Source organism: Bombus flavifrons, chromosome 6 (assembly GCF_040668555.2).
Source record: "Bombus flavifrons isolate JBK064 chromosome 6, iyBomFlav1_principal, whole genome shotgun sequence".
Lineage (NCBI taxonomy): Eukaryota > Metazoa > Arthropoda > Insecta > Hymenoptera > Apidae > Bombus > Bombus flavifrons.
In genome coordinates this window covers 8,917,651-8,940,903 of record NC_138447.1, presented here as the reverse complement: position 1 = coordinate 8,940,903, position 23,253 = coordinate 8,917,651, and the positions used below count along the sequence as shown (strand labels likewise).

General features: G+C 42.2%; 2 protein-coding genes and 1 long non-coding RNA gene across 10 annotated transcripts in view; 2 read left to right on the top strand and 1 right to left on the bottom strand.

Annotated features, from left to right (window-relative positions):
- The window catches only part of InR-2 (insulin-like receptor-like), a 114,058-nt gene extending 107,605 nt beyond the window's left edge, over nt 1-6,453 (top strand). For all 6 annotated transcript variants that reach the window (XM_069115803.1, XM_069115801.1, XM_069115802.1 and 3 more), the window contains one exon: nt 288-6,453. In XM_069115803.1, the coding sequence (XP_068971904.1) occupies nt 288-945 (658 nt within the window). In that variant the 3' untranslated portion in view covers nt 946-6,453. The remainder of the gene's footprint in view (nt 1-287) is intronic.
- The window catches only part of LOC138181175 (uncharacterized), a 164,189-nt gene that overhangs the window by 107,118 nt on the left and 33,818 nt on the right, over nt 1-23,253 (bottom strand). The gene's annotated exons all lie outside the window — the stretch shown is intronic.
- The window catches only part of bbg (PDZ domain-containing protein big bang), a 59,546-nt gene continuing 57,128 nt past the window's right edge, over nt 20,836-23,253 (top strand). For both annotated transcript variants that reach the window (XM_069115798.1, XM_069115797.1), the window contains exon 1: nt 20,836-21,273. In XM_069115798.1, the coding sequence (XP_068971899.1) occupies nt 21,271-21,273 (3 nt within the window). In that variant the 5' untranslated portion in view covers nt 20,836-21,270. The remainder of the gene's footprint in view (nt 21,274-23,253) is intronic.

The window sequence follows — 23,253 nt, the reverse complement described above, 5'->3', positions numbered from 1 at the left end:
AGCATAGAACTTTTCTTATTAGAATATAGTAATGCTCGCTGAAATTCCAATAACTTTTTCAGGGTCGAATATTTTTGGAGAAAAAATTTCTTTTTATCATTTATTAAGTAAAAAACAAAACAGATATATTTTCTTATACTTTACAAATATATTTATTGTTTATATAATTAACAACTTACGAAAGATTACAATACGAATGCCCGATTTATTGGAATTTATCCAAGCGCTACTGTAATATCGCGTTCTTTGCTAGTCCTTCTGACACAATGTTCCTAATTCGTGTACAGGCACTTGGAACTGGCTACATTGCAAGATCTACAAGAAGAGGAAGTGGAAGGGGAGGAAGATTCTCCATTGAGGCAGGATTTCGGCGATTTCGCGAGCTTCGAGCCAAACAGTATTAAGAACAGTTTCAGTCCCCGTTTCAGAATGGATTCATACGGCGAGAACTCGAAAACAAACTCGAACTGTCACGACATGAACTCATCGAACGTGCCGTTGAAGGCCGGCTTCGACGATTTCGACGGTGTCTCTGCAGATTCGATTGCCTCGGGCAAAGACGTACTGAACCTGCCATTCGTCGAGGACAGTTTAAAATCTGTTAAGAGTTCGCCGTTTATAAACGCGAAGAGCACCTCGCGAAGCAACCTGAGCCAGCTATCGATCAGCAACAGATCAGGGAGTCCGAAAAATCCCAGCAAAAGAAGTTTCCTGAGCAGCCCGAATTCTTCAAAACTGGTGAATCCAGATTACGAGAATGGTAGCCCAGAAATTTTGTCAGCCGCGGAGAAGAGGGAAGCGGTGCCGCTGCGGGTCGACTTCCCATCGATGGACACCATCAATATCGACAACGGTATGGAGAAAAAGGAAATGAAATCACCGGTTGAGTACGTGAACAAACCGGAGACCTTAAACAATGGCTACATAAGTGGTACGACCACGTAGTGTTAACATTTTCGCACCCTAAGTTCGTCGTTGCCCAAGCAACACGACGTCAAGGGTGCGACTGGATCTACTGAAAGCGATTTAAGATCGCGTACGTGGACTGCTGGTGTCAGTCTCTGAACGTTGTGGTGAAATTTATTCGGGAAGGTCTGACACGAGACATTGAAGAGTATTCTGGAATCGAACGAACCTTCGAAAGGGGCAGTGTCTGTAAGACGATTGGCGAGTCAGACTTTCCAACAAACGTTCCAATAACTCTGCGACGCGTTTTCTACGTACATATGCATGCTCACATCGCGCCTTCGACCGAGTGGTGTTTTAAAACGGCAAGTTCCAAGTTGTAAGTCGTATTTTAAGTCTTTAGATGCGTTTAAATATGTCCTTGTTTATCCACTACGTTGACAAATTATTTTCGTAGAAAACGTGAACGTCTCTTGATTTCGTCTCTCTAAGTATCCTATTATTACGTTCGTAAGATATATTACATTATATATAAACCCGTGTTTTTCATTTGCGCGCATCCGCTTGTTACAGCAGACACTGCCTTTTCACGCCGAAAGAAAGAAGCGGCTCGAAAGTGTGAGACGAATTCGACAATGTTTTCCGAATAGTCCGGAGAAAAGCGACGAGAACGAAACTAGCGTCCCCTTACAGGCCTGATGAATAACGGCCGAGGTATGATAAAAAAAAACGCGATCGCATCGAAGATTTGCGATTTGCAATTCATGTTCTGTGCATATATAAATATGTATATACACACACATACATATATAATATACATACATAAATATGTATATGCATATATGTATATTTATATGTGCACACACGCGCCTGTATATATATATATTCCGTTAATGCGCTTTTCTTCGTTCGAACTAATCGTAAGGTGAAGGGAACATCGGCTTCCTTTCGTTGACCGCGTTTACAAATCAAAGTGGCAATTAGGCGAGCCAGCCGATCGGTTACGGCGGTTTTATATTTTACAAGAAATAGACGCGAATCACTGTTTTAATTGCCACTTTGCACGACTGTAGGCTTTTACGAATGCCATTATTACCGTAGATTAGGTCGTTCGACGATCGTTAGAGAAGAAATATATGTGGAAACGAATCGAATAGGTATGAATCTTCTCGAGTTATCCCATATTTTTAAAGAGATCTATCAACGATAAAGTGTCATTGTTATTGTCATGGACAGATATACGAAACCGGTTGATACAGCTTCGTTCGTATTCCTCTCGTTTTTATTTCGTATATGGGAAGGTAATCTTACAGGGGACGTGGTATCCAGGGAAATTCAACGTGTCTCCATATATATTTATTCCTTGCGATTTCCCCGTGGTGGCTGCGAGAAACCCAGTTACCGTGGCTCGATTCATTCGTTCGAGGGAAATCGGGATTCTGAAACAGAAATCCTCGAAATCGTGCAATAGAAGCATCGCTCGCGGCCTTGCGTTCGAGCGCTGTTCGCTACCCGTTGTTCTCTCGTTTGGTGCTAACACGAGCGTGTCGAAAAAGAAAAAAAGAAGAAAGAAAAGGAAAATGGTCGGTTAACGAACAAAGAGTTTCTCGCACTGCCGAAGGTTAAGGGAAAGAAATCGAACATCGGTTCAGAAGCGCGTTCCACCGTGCTTTTGAGTTAGGCGAGAGAACGTAGACTGTTTAGCTCGAGGTGATAGAGTCCAGGTCGATCGAAGCGATCGATCCTGACGCGTGTGAAATCGTCAAAGTACGTCGATAGCTAGAACGTCGAGCAAACCAGAAAAAAGAGTCCACCGCCAGCGACGCGATACCGCAGTTTGAATTTAGATGTTAACGAGCCTCTAACATAAGACTGATTAGCTAATCCCATTTATTACATCCGTATTCGCTGAGTAAGTTTACGACATGGTAGAAGTTCCATATACTTACATACGTACATATACATATTTTTTCATCTCCGTAAACGTTGCCCTCTCTTTTTTTTTCTGTTTCATGGAGCATTCACCACGAGACGGATATCGTCTCCTTTATCTCCTCGAGACTACTTACTATCGCTCGTACTTTGTTCCTTTCTCGCGTCCTTCGCGCGCTGCTGGAATCGAACCGAGTGTTTCGCAAGCAGACGAAAGCGGAAGTAGAACGAAAGTCTGTTCGAGAGAGATCATCCGCGATATCGACGAGGCGCGATCGAAGGAAGCGGAAAATCGAATTCCGTGGGAACGTGAGTTCGGTAATCTCGACTGGTTACGCGCCCGAGACAATTAACCAGTGTAAGGGAAAAAAACTTGAAACACGCGTTTGTCCGTTAGTCGTCCGGTGTTGGCCCGTAGAACGCGTTTCGAGAAAAAGGAAACTGGAATTCGATTCGTCGACGTTTACGGCGCGCGCCGTTTTCACTCGGCCATCCTCACGGAACGCTCTCTTTGCCTTCGCGACCGAAACACCGCTACGCACTCGATGGCCAGAAGCTAACCGCTAGAACGAGATTCGAGCACCAGTGACCTAATGTCAAAGTACCTACTCTATCCGCAACGCTTTGCGCATTATTCGTGCGTCATAGGTCGAAGCAACGAGAATCGTACAAAAACACGCGACAGAGCTGCGATTCGAGAGCAAGACCGCGCGTGTTCCTGCTCGACGCGTCCGCTCGCGGACGAGAGCGCGATCGACATCGAAATGAAGATCGAAATCGAGATCGAGTCGACTGTATGTTTTCACGAGTGCGATTTATTTTCGTACGCGTGATCTGTTAACGATGCCAAACCGTGACTCCTGGCGTGATCGTCGATTCTTCCTCGATTTTCGCGTCTTTCCTCGAATTACCCGCATCATCTCGTCGCGTCGAAGTGCCAACATGTCGAAATGTGTATGCGCGATTGGCCAATGAAACGCGACGAGAGAGGACGAGATAAAAGTCGCGATCGCTGCAATCCTTCTGATCGCTCGATCGTGTTCGAGGATCGCTGAGAAAGCATTTTGGCCCTTCGCAGCTCTTGCTGTATCGCCTAACGTTTAAGGCGACTCTTGTTCTCGAAGCTGTTCCGTGGAGCGTCGAGCGAGCAGAGACTCGCAGGATGCCAGTTCTAGGAAAGAACGGATCGCGCGGTTTGATTCGTCGAGAGGATCAGCCGCGCGGTTGATCGTTGTATTATAAAACAATGTGAAGCCTCGCTCGTATTCTAAAGTATTTAGTGTAACTCGAATAAACAGTTAACGCTTAGACCGTACGCATACGTGGCGCGCGTGCAGCCGCGCGTCGTCGTATGCATACGGCATTGTAAGATTAACCAGAAATGTTTCCTACGAAGTGACGAGTTCTCTCTATATCATACAAAGTGGCTCGTGGCTCTAAAAGAATGAAGTTTCTTAGGCCTATATAGTTTTGAGACCGTGTAATATATAAAATATATTATATATATATATATATATATATTAAGGACGAAGAATCTGGTATTACAGAGATAACGCGTAAGAATATGGGAACGACTGCGACCGCGTGTATCCGTTGAAAGAAAAAAACTAGAGTAATCGTGTGTCTGCGAAGAAAATGATTGACTGTGAAACGACGAATGCTTGTGTGGCTTACTTCGCGATGCAAACGCGTGAAATCGATGCTAGCGATCGCAGCGAGACAGAAATTTCAACGGGTGAGAAGCTCGTCTGGCCTGTATCGATATAATACGTATGTACTCTGTATCGATCACCTAGCCGAACTGATGCACGTAATATCGTTGTCACCGCGAGAACGCGATCGGTGAACTGTTTCGACGAAAGAGGATGAGCGACCGTTCGAAGGAGACGTTTGAAAGGAACTGTTTCCACGCGAAAGCTATCAAAAACCGTTTCAAAATTCGTCGATGGTTAAACGTTGATAGTTGGACCTATCGTACGTTCAACAGATTCGGCTGAACGATGAGTAAATTCATTCCTCGATTCTTTCTCGGCGCCTCTTGTTTTCCAACATTCGCGTTCATTCGTGGGAAATTTTCTCTCCTCAGACGAACGCGTCTAATCGCTCGCCATTTTCTAAAGGATCCGCGTTCGATTTGGCGCGCTCTGTTTCCGTTTCCAGCGATTTTTTTACCCGTTTTTTCCTCTCTGTCCTTTTTTCTATGTTTAACACAATGGTTAAACGTTTTCGTTAACGTTTGCATTTCGTCTACTTTTTTTTTCTTCGTTGTCTTTTTGGGACCGATTCGCGATAATACGTCTACTTTCGCGGAAAACGTAGCGGCGTAATTTAAGTAACACACCGAGGACTGCCCTCTTGTTCCTATTCCATATCCTTTCTTTTTACTCTTAACACTGCAATTTACGTACGATTAGTCATGTACATACATAACACGAGTAACCTAAGATTTTCTTGTATTTACGTTTAGATTTTTAGGTAAAGATAACACATTTGACAAACAAAAATTTCGATTCCGACAACACCTTCCCTCGGATTTATCTTCGACTGTAACTCGTTTAGTATTCTTTTTCGACACCTTTTTTTTCTCCCTCCCTCTCTTTCTCTCTTTCTCATTTTAACATAATCTCGCGTTTGTTCGCGTGCGAAACTGCCTCTTAGTTAGTTCTGGCCAAAAGACAACGTTTTCTCTCACGACTGCTCAATGTTAGATTGCTCAAGCTCTGGTCTGATCTGTAGTTAGCGTGAAATCAATCAGGGAAATATTGTCACAAGTCCTCCGTGCCGAGAATCGCATTGACGACGACAGTGCACAAAAGAAGGAAGAGGAAATCGAACGAGAAAGAAAATTCCACGCGTATTCCTTGAAAAAAATAATAGTCTCTTTCTCTCCCTCTGTTTCTTTCTCTCATATTCCTCTCGTACACACACGCGTTTCATTTTACCATTTTTATTCCCGTGCTCCTATTATTTTTCAGAATCATTTTTCGTTCCCTCTTGTTTTTCTCTTTTCCTGTCTGTTCTTGAAAACTTTTACTCGCGTATCTGCGATACCACCATATACGTTTAACGCCCTTCTAGAGGAAAAAAAGAATGAAGAAGAAAGAAACACTGACACCGACTTCCTCGGAGAAACTGCTAATTTTTATATAGGGATCTTGTAAACGAAGTTTTTCTACGCTGACCGTATTTTGCATAAGGACAAAAAAAGAAAAAAAAGAAGAAAAGAAAAGAAAGAAAAGAAGTCAAAAGATATTTTAAAATATCACGTATTGTTAATCCGACTGTTAGAATTACCGTACTATTAGTATTGTTACGTTTAAGCCCGTAAAAGGAAAAAAAATGCAAAAGAAGAAAATGATCAATACGAACGCAAGCATGTTTCGTTTTGCCCTGTGGGGCGTTGTAGAAACGAATGCGACCTCGTCCAACGATTCTCGTTCCCGATCGACGCACCACGAGATCGATGATCGTTCGATGACCGCGTCGTCGTTCGTTCGTTCAATTTGTTCGTCGAACAAAACTGGTGAACGTTTTTTCCTATTATTTATTTTTTTTGTATATACATTATTGTCGTATTTATTTGTCAATAAAGAGCTTGCGATGCGCGGATACAAAGATGCTTTCATCATCGGCCTTTACCTTCTACACACACGTCCGATATCGGTTATCGACACGTTCAAACGGCTACGCTCCTTCGTTGTACAAAGTGTTCGGTAAGAGTGGCGCTACGACCGAACAAGCAACGATTCGCCGCGAAAAAGTAAGTCGAAATTGAAGAATTAAGTTTTCGCGTACGAGGCTTCGTTTTCGAGAGAAACAATTTTGAAAATCTACTTGCCTCGCGTGTATCGAGTCGAAGTTTCAACTTGGCTTCTGTTTCTGCTCGTGTTTATATCTATAAATATCAACAATATCATTGTCTGCTTCTTATCGTTACGTATCATACTTTCTATCGAATTGTATTATGTATAGTTTCTTTTATTGCGTTTGATTCGAATGATTTCATAAATAAGAATAGAACCGTGTATTAGCTTTGGACAATTAATCTTATTCACGTAGAAATTGTTCGAAATATCGTCCATAACGTCTCATACGCAGTTGTGCTTTTGCAACTAAATTATAGTTGTTGTAACGTACGATTTATATTTTTAATTTCTCAAGAACAGGAACAATGATTGCTTCTGCTTGCTGCATACTCTCAAGTCAATTTAACCGAATAAAGACAAACGTACCCTGCAAACATTTCAAATCGTTTTCCTTACAAAACGAAGGTTCATACGCCAAAGCTTTGTTCTACAGGGTGGTTGGTAACTGGTGGTACAAGCGGAAAGGGGGTGATTCTACGCGAAAAAGAAGTCGAAAATATAGAATAAAAATTTTTTTTTAATTTTTTTAAAAATCTACAGTGAGATCCGTTATAACGAGACGTAATAAGTGCACGCGCACCGAGCGAAAATTCAAAGTCGATTTTCTCGAAAACAAAGCCTCAAACGAAAAATGTTTATTTTATATTTTCGACTTCTTTTTTCGCGTAGAATCACCCCCTTTCCGCTTGTACCACCAGTTACCAACCACCCTGTATATGTTCGGAGTATTTTTTCACGACGAATCGTTCCTTGTTCGGCTGTGTATCACCAGTCATCGGATACGACCTACGAATAGATTAAAAACAGAAACGAAATCGGAGGAAATCTTTATTTACGCAAACCCGGCAAATTGCACGATGTGTTCCTCGTTGTTCCTATTATCGTCAATATTTTATGTTATCTGGTCGATTATAAATAATAACCGCGCGATAGAGACGGTAATCACTGATAGGTGCTCAACTACCGCTAACGACAATAGAAGAAAAATCCGATTGTTAGATCGTTATAGATAAATAGAACGTCCTAGAGATTTTTTGAAAAGTTTCAATTCCGAGAAAAGAAATGAGATTCCAACGAGAGCTGACGTCCGAGGAGCGACAATATCGTGATCATCGGCACGCGCATCGGTCGTCGTGTGATTATATCGGCAAAATACCGTGCGATGTCATTTCCAACCAGTCCTTGGTGCCGTATGGCCTACTCGCCAAGAAAATTCCTTTTCGGGACGGTGACGTACAATGAGCGGCTGAATTACGATCGCGGGACACGCCTGGTTTCGTAACCTCGTCGATTTTGCGCCACTGTTTCCAGACACCTTGATTTTTCTCCTTTCTCGATAATACGGTGCACTTGAAAATGTACATATGTACGCTAAGATCTTTTCTCGTTTCGCAAGCCAATTCGAAACACGTAGCTGATGACAGGCGGCAGAATTTTATCTTCGAAGCGATTCGCAGTTTTTCACCACACTGTAGCAAATTCGCATCGTTTCTGAACGTTATTCGAAGCTTGGAACCTTTGAACGTTCTCAAAAGTCTTTACGATTTGGATACGTTTTACGAATCTTGCGAGTCTCGGGTGTCTTGGAAGTGTTGCAACTCGAAATATTAACATTCGTGGATATTCGTTGGAAACTACGAAGACGAATAGTGGAAATAAATACGTCTACAATTGGAACATTTTAAACTTTCATTGAGAGTGTCCTTAGATTATCAATATATATTGTCGATATTTCAATTTCAGTTCTCAACTAATTTATTATTGTAAATTCATCAGTGTGTATTGTTAATATTTATTGGCAAACTGAGTTTCTGTTAGGAACTTTGAAATATCGATGATATAAGGAGACACTCTTAATTCATCGTGTGAATATACCGCTTGGACAAAATGTTTGCGAGATAATAAATATAAAATAGTTACCAATCTCTCGAAACCTATTGAAATTCTCAAGACTTCCAAAACGTTCGAGACTTCCAAGATTTTTAAAGCTTTCAAGACACCTAAAACTTAATCAAGACATAAGAATTCCAAGCTTCGAATTATGCGCGAAACGTATAGAATTTTTCGTTGGATATACGGAGTCGAAGCGATTGCAAATGTGTCAGATCTCGTGGCTATATGTGGCGAACGAGCAGGTATTAAAATAGCAACAACTCTCTTCTATTCGCACGACGACGTGCAGATTTGAAAGCGGAGAATCATTTATATTCGGGATTTTTCACGAGACGTTTTTGTCGAACATAATGCACGACGTGCTTTCACTATCGTTCTCGCTGCGACGAAAAGAAAGTGCTGTAACCCGTCCCCGTTGCGAAAATCACCCTGTAATACATCGTTCGACCGATCCGTAGGTATACACCGATCGAACGTTATCGATCGATAAATCAATCCCTTTTGACGTGCCACGTTGTCAAGCCAGGAAGAAACATACGATTGTTCGTAACGAGCCGTTATTCTTCGATATCGAATAGAAGGAAAAAAGATGGAGGAATGTTACTAATCACCGTAATAATTGTAATTGTAATGCTCGACGTTGGAAAAAAAAAAAAGAGAAACCGAGACGGACGACGGAAGCTTTTATTCCATTCGCAATCCCGCCGCCTCGTGTGTCCGACTACCCCGTTAACTGTAATTTACTATTACGATTATACGTTACGCTATACGCAAAATGGAGACAGAATTTTATTTACCAAATACGAGTTTTTTAATAAAACACTTTTTTGTGAAAGATACAAACCTGCCTCGGCTTGTTTATTTCTTTCTCTTTCAAGTCTCGACGTAGTATATCGCTTGGATAAAAATATATTAGGTTGGAAACTAAGTGATTGCGGATTTTATCATTAAGTGGTAATAACAAAATCCGCAATCACTTAGTTGCCAACCCAATAGATACACGTACGTGACTGTTCAAAAGTCTTAGGATGGTTATTACATTTAGCTTCGAAATTAAGGAACAGATATCAAGTTATACGATAAAGAAAGTATGTTAGTATTCTAATACCTTATAGATTGAATTCAAATAACAACAAAACAATTCGTAATCTATATGGTTCTGTCAAAAATACTAAATGTCCTAAGACTCTTACACAGAAGTGTACATATAGGTAACAAGTACGTGTATATTGAAACATATGGTTGAGAATTCGTACGATCTATTAACACTCGCTATGATAACGCTCTAATATCTGGAACCTTCGAAGATCTAAGAAACATTAGAAAATTGTGAGAATGGTGATGAAATTTATATTAATCTGCATAGCTAACGTTATTGTAAGATATACAAGCGGATGACAAAGACACGCGTTTCTTCCCATAATTGATCGAATAGACAATTTCCATACAGAATCGATTGCTAATACGTACAACATTGATCTCAAAGTTGTTCTTCTCTTACGAAGGATGAGAAATACGACTTATCGTGTCGTTCACCTATATTTAAAAATTCTCGTGTATTTGAAAATCACACTGAATCTAAGTGGAGTATGTTGAAAATTCGAAGCCCTTCTATTGGTTCCAGCAATGGTTTTCGATCGCCTGCGAGATGAATGAGTTTTCAAAGAACAACTTAGAAAGCTACTGCGTCCAAGTATGGCGGCATCTTCGACGACGAGATTCTTGGGAATCGTCGGCCCGCGGAACGGCAAACAGGTATATCCCGATTTCGTTCTTCGTTTTGCATCTCCCGCGTGTCTGTTGTGTTCGTCATGACACTCGGTATATGTATGTACGTGCAACTGCAGCCCGTTCACCGAGAGACTGACCTCGATTCCACGTTTCAAGAACGTGCCTTTTCGCGTCACGACTCGGAATCGTCGCGACCTTTGCGATCCTTTTATTCCACGATGACGGTTTTACCAACGGAGCCCCGCCGATCGAGACACGAATTCCAATCACGATCACCCTTTGATCGATTTTTACCTATCGATTCAACTGCTATAAGAAGGCTACTACGTTTCTGTGAAACAGGTAAGACGACGGTGGAATCGAAGGCTTTGGCATTAAATTAACAGCTTGCCACATAGAACTGGTCACGTACAAATATTTTTCTCTTCACTTATGTTATTGTTCGAATACGAACATTTGTATTTTTGGGAAATTTCAACGTTTTCTTTATTCATCTAAGCGTTTATATAAACGAATACTACGAAATTGGAATTATACAGGGTGGTTGGTAACTGGTGGTACAAGCGGAAAGGGGGTGATTCTACGCGAAAAAAGAAGTCGAAAATATAGAATAAAAATTCTTTTTTATTTTTTTAAAAATCTACAGTGAGATCAGTTATAACGAGACGTGATAAGTGCACGCGTACGGAGCGAAAATTCAAAGTCGATTATCTCGAAAACAAAGCCTCAAACGAAAAATGTTTATTCTATATTTTCGACTTCTTTTTTCGCGTAGAATCACCTCCTTTCCGTTTGTACCACTAGTTACCAATGACCCTGTATATGAAAGGAAAAATTTCTAGTGTTGAGACAATAAACACACTGTATAAGAAGACCATCTTTATGGAAATAAAACGCTCAAACGTTCCACTGCAAAGAGCAGTTTTATTAATACTTGGTATTATCGTTCGTACGAGAAGTTATATACGCTTCGTTTAAATAAAAAAGAAGCTCTTTTGTTATAAAGTATTTTGCGACTGATTATACATAAGACAATGTACGAGAAGATAAAGATATTCGTTAAAAGAAGAAACATTCGGAAAATACGTGCAAGAAAATTGGACGTTCCTACATTTTTGTATAATTGGGCTACGTAGGAAAGATTTTTACGCGACCTGCGTGGAATGCGTTAACAATAGGTTAAAGTGTATAGAGTTCTGACCACTTGCTGGACTTCGGAACACCGGAAAGTGCATCGATACAAGGAGATAACTGGTCGTTCGATGCGAGCTTCTTTGGATCGTTCTACCATGAGTTTCAACGGAAATTTAAGCGTCTTCAAGGAGATGGTTCGTGTCTCGCGACTGTTGTTCAGACTTAACCAGCGTAACGGGTTACAGCAAGATTGCTCCATTTTTCAAGCGAACAGCAAATCGGGTACAATTTCCAAAAAAAACATTCACCTTTATTTTTTCGATGTTTCTTTCAGCCAGTTTACGCTAGTTTACGATAACTTTGAAGAAAATTTCGGGGCTAAAAGTAAATACCGTTGGTCATCGATCAAATGCCTTCCTTCAAACCATAAAACCGTAAAAGTTTCGTTCAATATGTTCGAGCTCGTATCTGCCAATGTTAACCCAGTTCACGCTACACGCGTGAGACGATTTCGTCAATGGCGGGCAGAATGAGAAACTGTCGCAACGTGACGCATTTAATAATGGCGTGACGAAATACTGATTTAATTAGATACGGTCTCGTTATGCGTCGTAAATGATTAGGAGACTTGGCGAAGCAGTCACCAATGTTCTTCATCGTTCCATGGAAATCAATGGATCAATCCTCGTGGATAAGTCTATTAAGCCGAGTGCGTCATTGAAAACTTCAAAGTGCGATATTCAAAGTTAGATACCTGAAAAGGTGGCCTGAACCAGCAGGTACCGTTACTACCTGTTCCTCGAACCGTCTCCAATTTTATCTCTGTTCCCGTACGTGGGCAGGAAGAAGAGGAAGAAGCCTCATGCTCTTCGCGTCTCTCTATACCTCTGTACCGTCTCCCTTTTCACCACCCTCTTCTACCTCTCTCGACCGTGCCTCGTCGAGGATCGCAAAATTTCAGGGTCGTTAACCCACGAAAACGAGCCGTTTCCACGGAAACGTTTCTTTTTCTTCCTACCGTTTTGTCACCTATGTCGGAAACCGGTAAGCTGTTTCCTGGCGTGCCGCGGCCAGATCCAAGATCGCGTAGAGATCAAGAGAACGTGGTATCGTGGAAGAAAAGATGCTTCTTCCGATCGAGTCAGGCAAATTCGCGTTGATAGACCGATAACTGCGATAGGAGGAAAGTTGAGATACCGTGGCAATGGCATCCAAGTAATTGTAAAATGTACGTACGGAGTTCCCTGGCACGGTTGAGCAAATATCAATAGTGAAATTTTGCAAACTATAAGTCACATCTTTCCAGTGCTAACGCATCTTCTTGTGGGTTGGTTCTTCTTAGATTTCAAAAAGATCTTCTATCTAGGTTCCATTTGTCAAATCACGTTCATATGAATATGAATTGTATGGAAACTTCGAGCAAGGATCGATCAACGGTAGTAGTGCGGTATTTTGTTCAAAGTGAAAGTTGAATTAATGGCAAAGAATCGCAGATATTACATCCACACGACATTACGTTGAACGTAAGAAGAACGTTAGGTGTTTGAAACTTGCGGTGCAACTTAAAGATCGCGTTCGTTCCAAAATCTGCTGAATCGGCTAAATGGCCTTTAGACCCTTATTCAAGGTCTCCTCTCGGTTGGCAATATGTCCGCAGTTTAGTAATAAGAACACCGAGAAGGACATTGCTGGACACCATATAGAGGTACAGTTCCGAAACAGACTAGCAGAGATCGTTGTCCTCGTTCGAAGTTGCACGGATGCGCGCGCGCTTATCGAGACTCCTACCAACTCCGATCGGAAAGCCACCTGCCGCATACCTTTTGCGCCGTCGCCGGAGGCGGCAGTCTCCGCTCTTTCTCTCCTCGGAGAGAGAGGCGGAGACAGGTAGAACGAGAGAGAAAGAGAAAGAGAGAGAGAGAGAGACGATCGGCGAAAAAAAGATTCGCTTTCACGAAAGTCCATGCAGCCATTGCAGCCTTTTCGTTTTCCCGCATCATCCTCTACGCTCATCTGGAATGCGCGCCTACTTGAAGAGAAAAAAGTAAAAGAGGAATGGAATGTACGAGTGAGTTTATTGGAAGTTAAATCGAAACTAGAAGCATTATTAAATAAATTTCTCGATTTACAAAAGGTTATACAGATATAATTACAATACAATACAATAGTGATCAATTTTTGATCCTCCGGAAACAAGTGACTTCTTTCTATCAGCTCGCATATTGGAAGTAGAGAGCAATGGTAGATCTCAAGGAGACGTAAAAGAATAATAATTGTAACGTCGTACATTTCTTATAATTCTCGATTCAAAAGACGATCGATATAAATTTTGAGTGACTCATATGCACAGCGTCGCTCTGGCCGGCTTGATAGTATTTTTACGGTTTCTTTTATCGATAAATATTCTTATCTTTGTATAGGATATTTCATATCATTTAAAAACTGCGAATTTTCTCTTCCATATCTGACTGCAATTTTTCTTTATTCGTTTAAGTCTCGCTCGGTGATACATGATCCGTTAAAAACCGGTTATTTGATATATGTTACGATCTTATTGAAGTAGTAAAAATTCTTTGAACGGAAGAATGTTGTTCTCGTAAGTAAATCAGAGCGGTCCGAAAAATGCTTTAAATGGAAGTTCGATAGCGCAGGAACTGTAACACCGTGCGAAATTCTTGGCACGCGACGCCTATGCACCGTTGCTCGATCGGCTTGCCGCTTCCACGCGATTCGATGTTCACGGAACGGTCTGCGGAATCGGTAATTGCTAGGCGAGCTGTCGATCGTCCTCGTTACGCGTTCGAATTGAAGTCGGTCCGAAACTGTGACTCGGTTCACTCTTTTCTTTCTCAACCTCGTTCACTTTTGCGTGACCTCTGTGAATCCAAGTTACAGCCGACGATTTTAACGTGTAAGTTTACCTCCGCTCCCCCCCTGAAGCACGGACAGGCATTTGTGACTTGTCGATGAATCCTCGAATTACTTGGACAAGGACGATCTAGCCTGGTGTAAACGGAGCAGTTGCGACGAGGCACGCTTTCCTCGATTATTACGTAAAAGTTAACTGCACACGCGACTGGCAACGATGACGATTACGCGACAGGAATAACGCTGTGATTTCATCGTTAACGTTGTTCAACGCCATGAAACACGGTTATTTTCCCGTGCAGTCGCGTGTCACCGAAGGCTGGACGGTTCTTTTCGCGTTGCGTGCCAATGGGAAACGCGTGGTCGGGGTCAGTCACCGAAAAGAAGACAGAGATGTTGAATAAAGGATGAAATATCGTTTCATAATTTATTATACCCACATAATATCCTGATGTCAAGGGAGAATGTACGCTCGTAAAGTAAATAAAATTTGCAATGTAAAATCATTGTACAAACAAAAATGTTAAATGAAAAATTCTAAGGTAAATTATTTCAACGCTCATAACCATCTTTACCATACTCCGCTTGAAGTCTACGTTCTTTCCCGCTAGAAAAAAATCGTTTTCTATTTTTTCTCCATTCACGTCGTTTACGATTTCAGCTCCTTAATTATCGACCTCGCGGAAGCGAAATCAGACGCGCACTTTGCGCCGATGCCGCCGCTCGTACCAGCAACCCAGATCTTCGCGCGATGGAAATATACCGTTAAAACGTACCAGGGGCCCGCAGCCGTATAACTCCCGTTCGACGAATCGTCGTTTGCCAGGAATTCTCGCTGCCCCTCTCCTCGTCTCAACGATCGATCCAACACCGATGGATCGCTGCAGGATATCCGGACGATTTTCGGTGCCTCGATCGGGAAACTAGCGGCGAATTTAGATTATGTAAACAGATTGAAGGTGCATCGTGGATGATTCATCCGTGTTGACGATACAAAGATCGTTTTCACCCGTATTTGATCCAAAACGAACATCCAAAGCGACCAATGAACAAAATAGAGTCAATTTATACTTTAACGAATCGCATGGAAGATTTAGTTGTAGCGAAACAGTTACGATCGGTCTATGTTTGTTCAGTAACGAATAAACAAACGCCTTTCTCTCGTTTCCAACATGGATGAACTTTGATAGCTCGAAAATCTCTGTACGACTAAGATTTTGTTCATTCATTCATGCTTCGTTAGGAGAACGTCCTTAATTAGAAAATTTTAACTCCTCCCTTGAAATTCGAATTATTTGTTTGTTTGTTTACGGGAAAGAATAAACCAAGTATGAAATTGTTATAAATTTGTGAAAAATAAATTCATAAGACTACATATGAATCTGTACAAATCAAGTTCATTACAAACTGATATTGATTAGGATAAGATAGGAAACAAAAAATTCTTAATTACATGACTAAATTGGAGGAAGATATCGGTGGAAGAATAAACACTATTGATATTTAACATTACGCGTTTGATATCGGTACGATACCCATGCGTGCTTCGTGGGGATGCGCATGAAAAACATCATAATGTCGCAGATTTCTCGCAGGAACGTTTAATTCGATAATTTTTAGACGGCCAATAAGTCCATTAAATACTTTGCGGACGAATCAAATGTCAGGAAACTTCCTTCGACAATCTAGCGATGTTGATCCAAGGGTTGAACGTTATTGATCGATAATTATGACACGTATAAGACATGGGTTCACCACGATGTTTGGCAGGGTACTTGAATTACCAAAGTTCTACAGTATTTCGCACGTTCTCTCGCAATGGCTATACTTATTATATAATTCAGTCTCGACGCTCGTTATTTCATGACATTTCGTTCATCATTTCGCTGACATTTAAAAAGCTAGTAAAGTAAAATCAACGATCGAGCTGCTACAAATAATTCGATTCTCGAGTTTCGTATGCGCTGTGCACGAACCATCCGAATCGTGCAAAATGTAAAAACCACGTAGATTCGCATAAACCGCTCAGATTTTATCGTCTGTAAATTGCGTTCCGGAAAATATCCGGGACGAACAACCTCGATGCAACAACATCCTCTATTAGAAAACACGATAGTGACCGAGTCTCGCGCTGGTGAAAGCGTCGTAAGCTGTATCGTCGCGCTTTTTGCCGCCGTTTCTTTCATAATTGTCGTGATCGTGTCTGCTCGATCTGCGGATAAACGCGTCACGAGCGCGGACAGCGTTACACATGGGGTCGTTATAGCCCTATGAGAGGCAGTAAGACGTCCGCAGAGACTGCACGCCATATGAAACGATGAAAAACCTTCGTTGCGCCGTGATACAGATACCATTCATTAAGTTCAGTGGCGATAAACGACTTCCGGCCTGTTTCTTACAGTCCCGATGCATATTCACTGTGCAACGCGGTTATACGAGCGAAAGTACTTTTAGCGGGAAATTATCGGCGCGCGGCATGCCAGGAAGAACTCATCCTCGAGCGGAAGGCAAGTGTAATGGATAGAAACGCGAAGGAAGCGAAACAAATCGAGTAGCGAAGTCGTTAAACGTGTGGCTATTGGATGCCAGAACTACGAGGATCGATTTCATTTACGACACAGTGTTATGCGGTTGATTATAGAAGAAACGTGTACGTGAAATACTAAAACGTAGATATACTTAGAGTGGCCGTAACAAAAGTATTTGTACGATAGATACTCTTATTTTCTCAACGAAATATTTTCTGTCAGATCGCGCGTTTCATTTTCGTAAGTTGAAATTTTTCCGATGCGTAGTTATTTAGACCTTACAATTAATTGGCATATAAGCGCTATAATAAATATAATAACGTGCGAGCATTCTCCGTAACCATCGCAAATCGTCCACTAGACTACATTGATCTATGAAACGAACCGAGTAATCGAACCTGTCTTTAGATTGCGGGATGCGCGTTTATTCAAACCTCTTTTCCCTTTCAATCGAGTGGCATCGTATATCGTGCACCATAAAGTTTCTAACGGCGGCAGAAAGCACGACGCGCCACAGCACGTCGAAACTCGAGCGGAAAACGAACGCTTCTCGCTTCTGGCTCTGAATCACCGATCCCGATAAACGACTCGCGCAACATTCTCACGGCCGTCGCCGCTTTCGAACCTCCGCGACTCGTTGCATTGTTGCGGCTTTTGCATAATTCCACTTCCGACATTCCGACCGGCGTTTTCGCCCGCGTGGTCACCAACCGGCACGGTTTTACCGGCGAAAGTGCCTTTGATGGTAAATAATCAACAACGATGTAGTCGAGTGGAATCGAGCTGTGTGAGTATCGATGCGGTGGGAGCAAGGAAACGTCAATGGTCGACGGATTGGACGTTGTTGGCAGCCGCACGATGGGTCTGCGGTTTTGCAAAACGGGCCAGCGGTATGTCGGACACGTCTGACAGGATTACCTGTCGAGTGCTATATCGGTGAGAATCGAATCGACGTAACTCGAGTACCGCGTTTTCCTCGCGATAGTCCAGGTGCTTCTGGGATACGAGCCACCACCAGTTTCTCATTCATCCTCCGATACAATGTTTTCGTGCATCGTGCGAGTTCTCCTTTCTGTAGACTACGGTTATAGCGAATACGTTTTCTGACGAATTGATAAATATAATTAACCGGTTAATTGCGGAATTTAGTTTTAGAAATTTCTCATGGGATCGGGTCGTAGAGTGCGTGAATAAATACAAGCGACGACGAGTATACTCGTCAAACGTAGTTAACTGGTTACTACGTGCACTCCGTAATTATTAGGACGCAGAAATCAAGACTAACCATAAGAATCTTATTAGATACATCAACTAGGATAGTCACACTTGACGCTGTTAAACGCAGCGTCGTTATGGTACGGTGGTAAATGCTTGTTGCGTTCAACACCATTTAGTGTCTTCGGGAGCAAACCGTATCCAACACGGTGCCAAAAGTTTCGTCGACGTCGCAATTAGCTTCGTCAAGAGTCGAAGGACGCGCTGATAACGATGAAAGCAACGCGTATAAAGCGTTGAACGCGACAAGATTAACCACAAGAACGCCACATTTAACAGCGTTAAACGAGATTTTCTCAGAAACTCACTGATCACTGATGCATCTCGAGAAACCGAAACGTATGCAAGGTAATTACTCTCATAAGAACCAACGTAAATACATTTGATTATTATGACGTATTTGTCAGAACCCTAATACGTCAGAAAACAGTCTCTCGCGTTCTCTTTGATGTTCCTCGCGAATTGTCACGCAATGGGTAGGCGCAACCTGGAGTTACGTGGATCGTCAGAAGAGAAGAACCTTCGAACTCGGTCGACTAGACCAAAGAACATGCTTGCCTTAAGAGACGGAACTGAGGGAATGTAATAATAGCAAAGAAGAAGAAGAAGAAGGCGTACAGAGAGTACGCCTCCGGCACTTTTCTCCTGGCTTAATCGTTATGGAAAGTCGGAGGATAATATGGGACGTCGGCGCGCTGCAGAATCTCGTAGGAGCAACCAACAATCTCCTGCAAAAACTAAGCGTTGAAACCTGGACTTTCTGACGACCATCGAAAAAGATGACGAAGAAACATTCGTCTGTCCGTACTTATCAGGTTAATCTCGTCGTTTCTTCGAAATTCGAATTTAGCGGATTAACACCAATGAATGTTATCCCATCGTCGAATGAGTTTCTTACAAGCCAAACTGATCAACCTCAGGTTTATCGTAAATGTCCAATTTCATTATCCAACTTAATGAAAATGGTGCAAACGAATGTACAATATTATTGTTGTGACGATATCAACGTTGAAAATTAAGAACAGGATAGCCCTGAGAAGATTTTCTAAAATCCAGAACAGAAATATTTATCGAAAATAAATATCTCGGCGAGCAAAAGTGTGTCAAGATTTCAGTCAGACAATAGTTCAATTAATACAGTTGCTTCGGTGAGAAGCGAAAGTATATTTATTTCAATCGAAGAAAACGAACGTTTCATACGTTCCAACTAAGCTACGGATATTTATGGGAAATCGAAGTCTAAAATCCAAGTATGAAATAATATATAATTATAATTCAAATATATAATCTATATTGGATTGGCAACCAAGTGATTACGGATTTTGTCAATACCAACTAATAGCAAAATCCGCGATCACTTAGTTGTCAACGTAATATACTAAAGGTCGATAGTTCTAGGTGTTAATACAATTTGCGTAGCCCGTTTTCTCTTCACCTGTACCCATTTTCAACTCGACAAAATTCCAAAAGTTGAGCCTACACACCAGCAGAGTTTGAACAGGTGTATCAGTGACTGATGGTGCGTAACTCGAGCAGAAATTGCGCGTACCGCTTAATCGGTGCGTAACGTGGAAATACGCGCGCCCCATTCGGAGCGTCAAGTGCGGCATCGACGACCGCGGATAATACGCAGGCACACCGCAAGAATCTCGTTCGGTTGGTAGGCCACACTGTCGAAGCAAGGTGCGCGTCGAAGCGATACGATGGTGAGATCGGTTCCTTACAACTCTCCTCGAACGCACCAACGCTCTACGACGCTCAAATCTGATAACTTTTTCGAAAGTGCGAAACCTTTCGAACAGCCTTACTCCGTTCGATTCTCTCAATTTCTCAATTCGACATAATGCGGTCAATATCCAGACACGGTCGTCCTAAACTCTCGATTTTTCCGTATTGACGAACGTTCGTGTTATTAAACGAGCTACTCAGAAAGCTGATCGATTTCATAAATTAAAGAATAGAAAAAGCTGGGATATCAGATACAAATGTTCTTTAGAATTCATACGCCTGGCGAAGTTAAGAGGATAAGTCGTAGATTCATTCGAGAAACTGAATGACAATAGGCGATGAAATTGGGAAATTTATACGAGCGGAGTTGGTTGGTTTAACTTGCGAGAGGTTCGAATTCGAACAGCGAACAGGTCCGACCACGTAGCTTCGAAAGTTACGGCAGCAATCTGTCGCGAAAAAGAACGGAATCTCCGAGTAAACTGGTGCTACATCAAGCGCTCTAAACTCTCCATTTTTGCACATTGGCGAACGTTCGCGTTATTAAATTCCAAAGGTTGCTGGAAAAGTCTCGACATTAATTTCTCACCGGAGAAGATGTCGATCTCTAAACACACACCGGTGTTATCCGACCATCCTAAACTCTCGATTTTTGAGCATCGATTCGTGTCATTAAATTCGAAGTTCAGTGGACAGGTCCGACCAAATTGCTCGAAAGGCCACAGAAGGGGACTCGAATGGTGGAGGTACGGATGGGCACTTGGCTCGCGGTTAAAGGAGGTTGAGTGAACGGGGGACGCGGGTAGACAGCCGAACAGAGAGGAAAAGAGTGGAGATGTGAGAGGAAGAGAGAAGGAGCTGGAGAGGGAAGACAGGGGGGAAGGAGGGAAAGAGAAAGGGGGAAAGAGACAGGAGACGGTGTTTGTAATCAAAGGGGCGATCCGCGGAGCGGCGTGGAAGAAAGTCAGCCTACTGGTGAGCCAGTCCGGCACGGCGCGTTGTCCCGAATGCACGTCGAACCATCGATTTCCGCGTGTGCTGGCCACGTGATCGTGCTCAATCGCCACATATCTTTCCTTGTGTCCGCTGTTGCTGTTGCCGACTTGATCTATTCATCGTAGTTCTCGCTTCGCGCCTCCAACAACTCGATCGAACGCGATACTTCTTCCAGTTCGAAGAAGTTCTGCCATCGTACATCTCGAATCGATCGCGTAATCACTGGTCGAGCAGATACTGCAGAGAGACTTTAACGGTATACCGCGAAAGGTGGGTTACGCGAGGAAACCTGTACAGCCTGGTAACAAGTCGAAAGAAGCTGCGTTCGAGGATCACGTGGTTCGAATACTGGTGGATGCAAGGGACAGGGACGGTTTGCTAGTCTTCTGGCGATGAAAACGAGTGGCGAATGAATGGTAAGTAGAGGTAATCGTCGTGGGAACTGACCCGGTCGGTTCTATAGGATCGCGAGGCATCGCGATTCCAATTCTTTCGTGTCTTTAGCCGCGAAACAGAGTAACGATGATTACAACGCGTACGTGTTTTGACGAGCTCCTGACCGATATAGTTACCTTCATAAAACTCTGAACGAAGATACGGAACAAGTCACATTTTCTTTATTTTTCAAGGGGAAACAGTTTTAAGATTCGGTAGGTTGCTGATCAAACTCGTATTACGAAAATTCTACGTGTACTTGGTTCTGGAGCTAAACGCGTGCTTTTTCATCCTCTTGAAAATTTTCGCAATATTCCTCATCTTGATAAGTAGATAATTAGACATCTCTGATTTTCATAAAATTTATCAACTTGTCGATTATTTTTCAAACACATCTGCATCTTTACGCTTGATGGGTTATTTACAGTTTCCGATTGCGCAATGTGAAAATCCTCCTGTTTAATCGCAGGGTGACATTACGATCGGAATATCAACATATATGTACTTATTGTGATTTCGATGGGATTTTACTGTAATCGTAGCCTAAATCGAGGGACTAAACATTAGCTTCATCCTATACATTCAAAGTTGCAAGACCTTCGAAGGTTGATCGTGTAGCGATGCTTACAAGGTCGAGTGGAAGATCGTAGGAATGCGAATGACATCGCGGCTACTATATGAATATAGGCGTGTAGTATGAAAGACTCGAAGAAGCATCGTGACAAGTGGACGAACGTACGCAACGAGATAGTAGCATATTGAACGAGACATATTCGAGTTCATACGATCTGGCAGTTCGCTATCGAAACTGCGTACTCGTTTAATCCGTTTAACCAGGTGTCACCGCTACGGCTTCGATGAACGTCACACTGATATGAAATCGAGGGAACGTCAAAAATTATCCTCTTATCGCGCTCTATTATCGAGATACTATTCTTTGAGTTCTCCAACAAACAGTCCTTGACAAACTACGATATCCAACTATCGTAAGGTCATTGTATCGTACAAAATACTTTCAAGCGATTGAACAGAATAGAACATTGATAGAACAGAATTTGTCTCTGGAATACCAAAAATGTCCAATTCACGTATGCATTGGCTCACGAGAATATTAAAACGATTACATAATATTGGACTAAGACCTGTTACTAATAAATATATAAATAATAACGATCAATTAAATGGAAAATACCAAGCACTTAAAACATATTCTTGATATCTCGATTTTCTATCAATTTTCTCTAGCTTTGATCTCCCTGATTTTTAGATTCTCTAAATTCTCTTTATTTTTGGTCTCTCCCGATTTTCTCGATCGATTCGGTTACTTCCTAGCGGGAATCAGTTCCTAGTGGGAGTAAAAGGTTGCTGATAATAAGAGACGGCGTTTCCTCTGATCGACAAGAAATCTCTCCGGCGAAACCAGTTTCCATGGCAGAGGACAGCGCGGGGCCTTTGAAAGCTGGTGGCATTTTACATGTTTTTTCCACCGTGAGTGGAGAGACCACGGCGGATCGCCGTGATTTTCTAGCCGCCAGGTATTCATAGTCGATGCCTAGATAATTATTCCTGATTCTCGTGAAAGTTTCGAGCACGCCGACGACGTAAGGAAGCGCCACGCTTGCCAAACAAACAACACGCGGCCCGATCCCTTTACCGCGTGCGCGTAACATTCTAAAGACACGCTGCCTCTCGCAACGAAAGCGATTTTTCTTTTATTCCGACGTTATACAACGCTTCCGTGTTTCTAAGTCATTTTCAAAGCGTTTGATTCGAGTAGAAATACCGAATGTTATTGTTATTAATTCTTAACACGAAAACGCAATAAAATTGGTAAAGCTGTAGTTTGACTAAACGATCGTAACGTGGATCGTCTATCCTGTTAAGAACAAGCCGTTTAAGGTGTCGTCGAATGCAAGAACGTGAGGAATGTAGTTTTTCTAGGCGTGGAGGCCAAATATCTC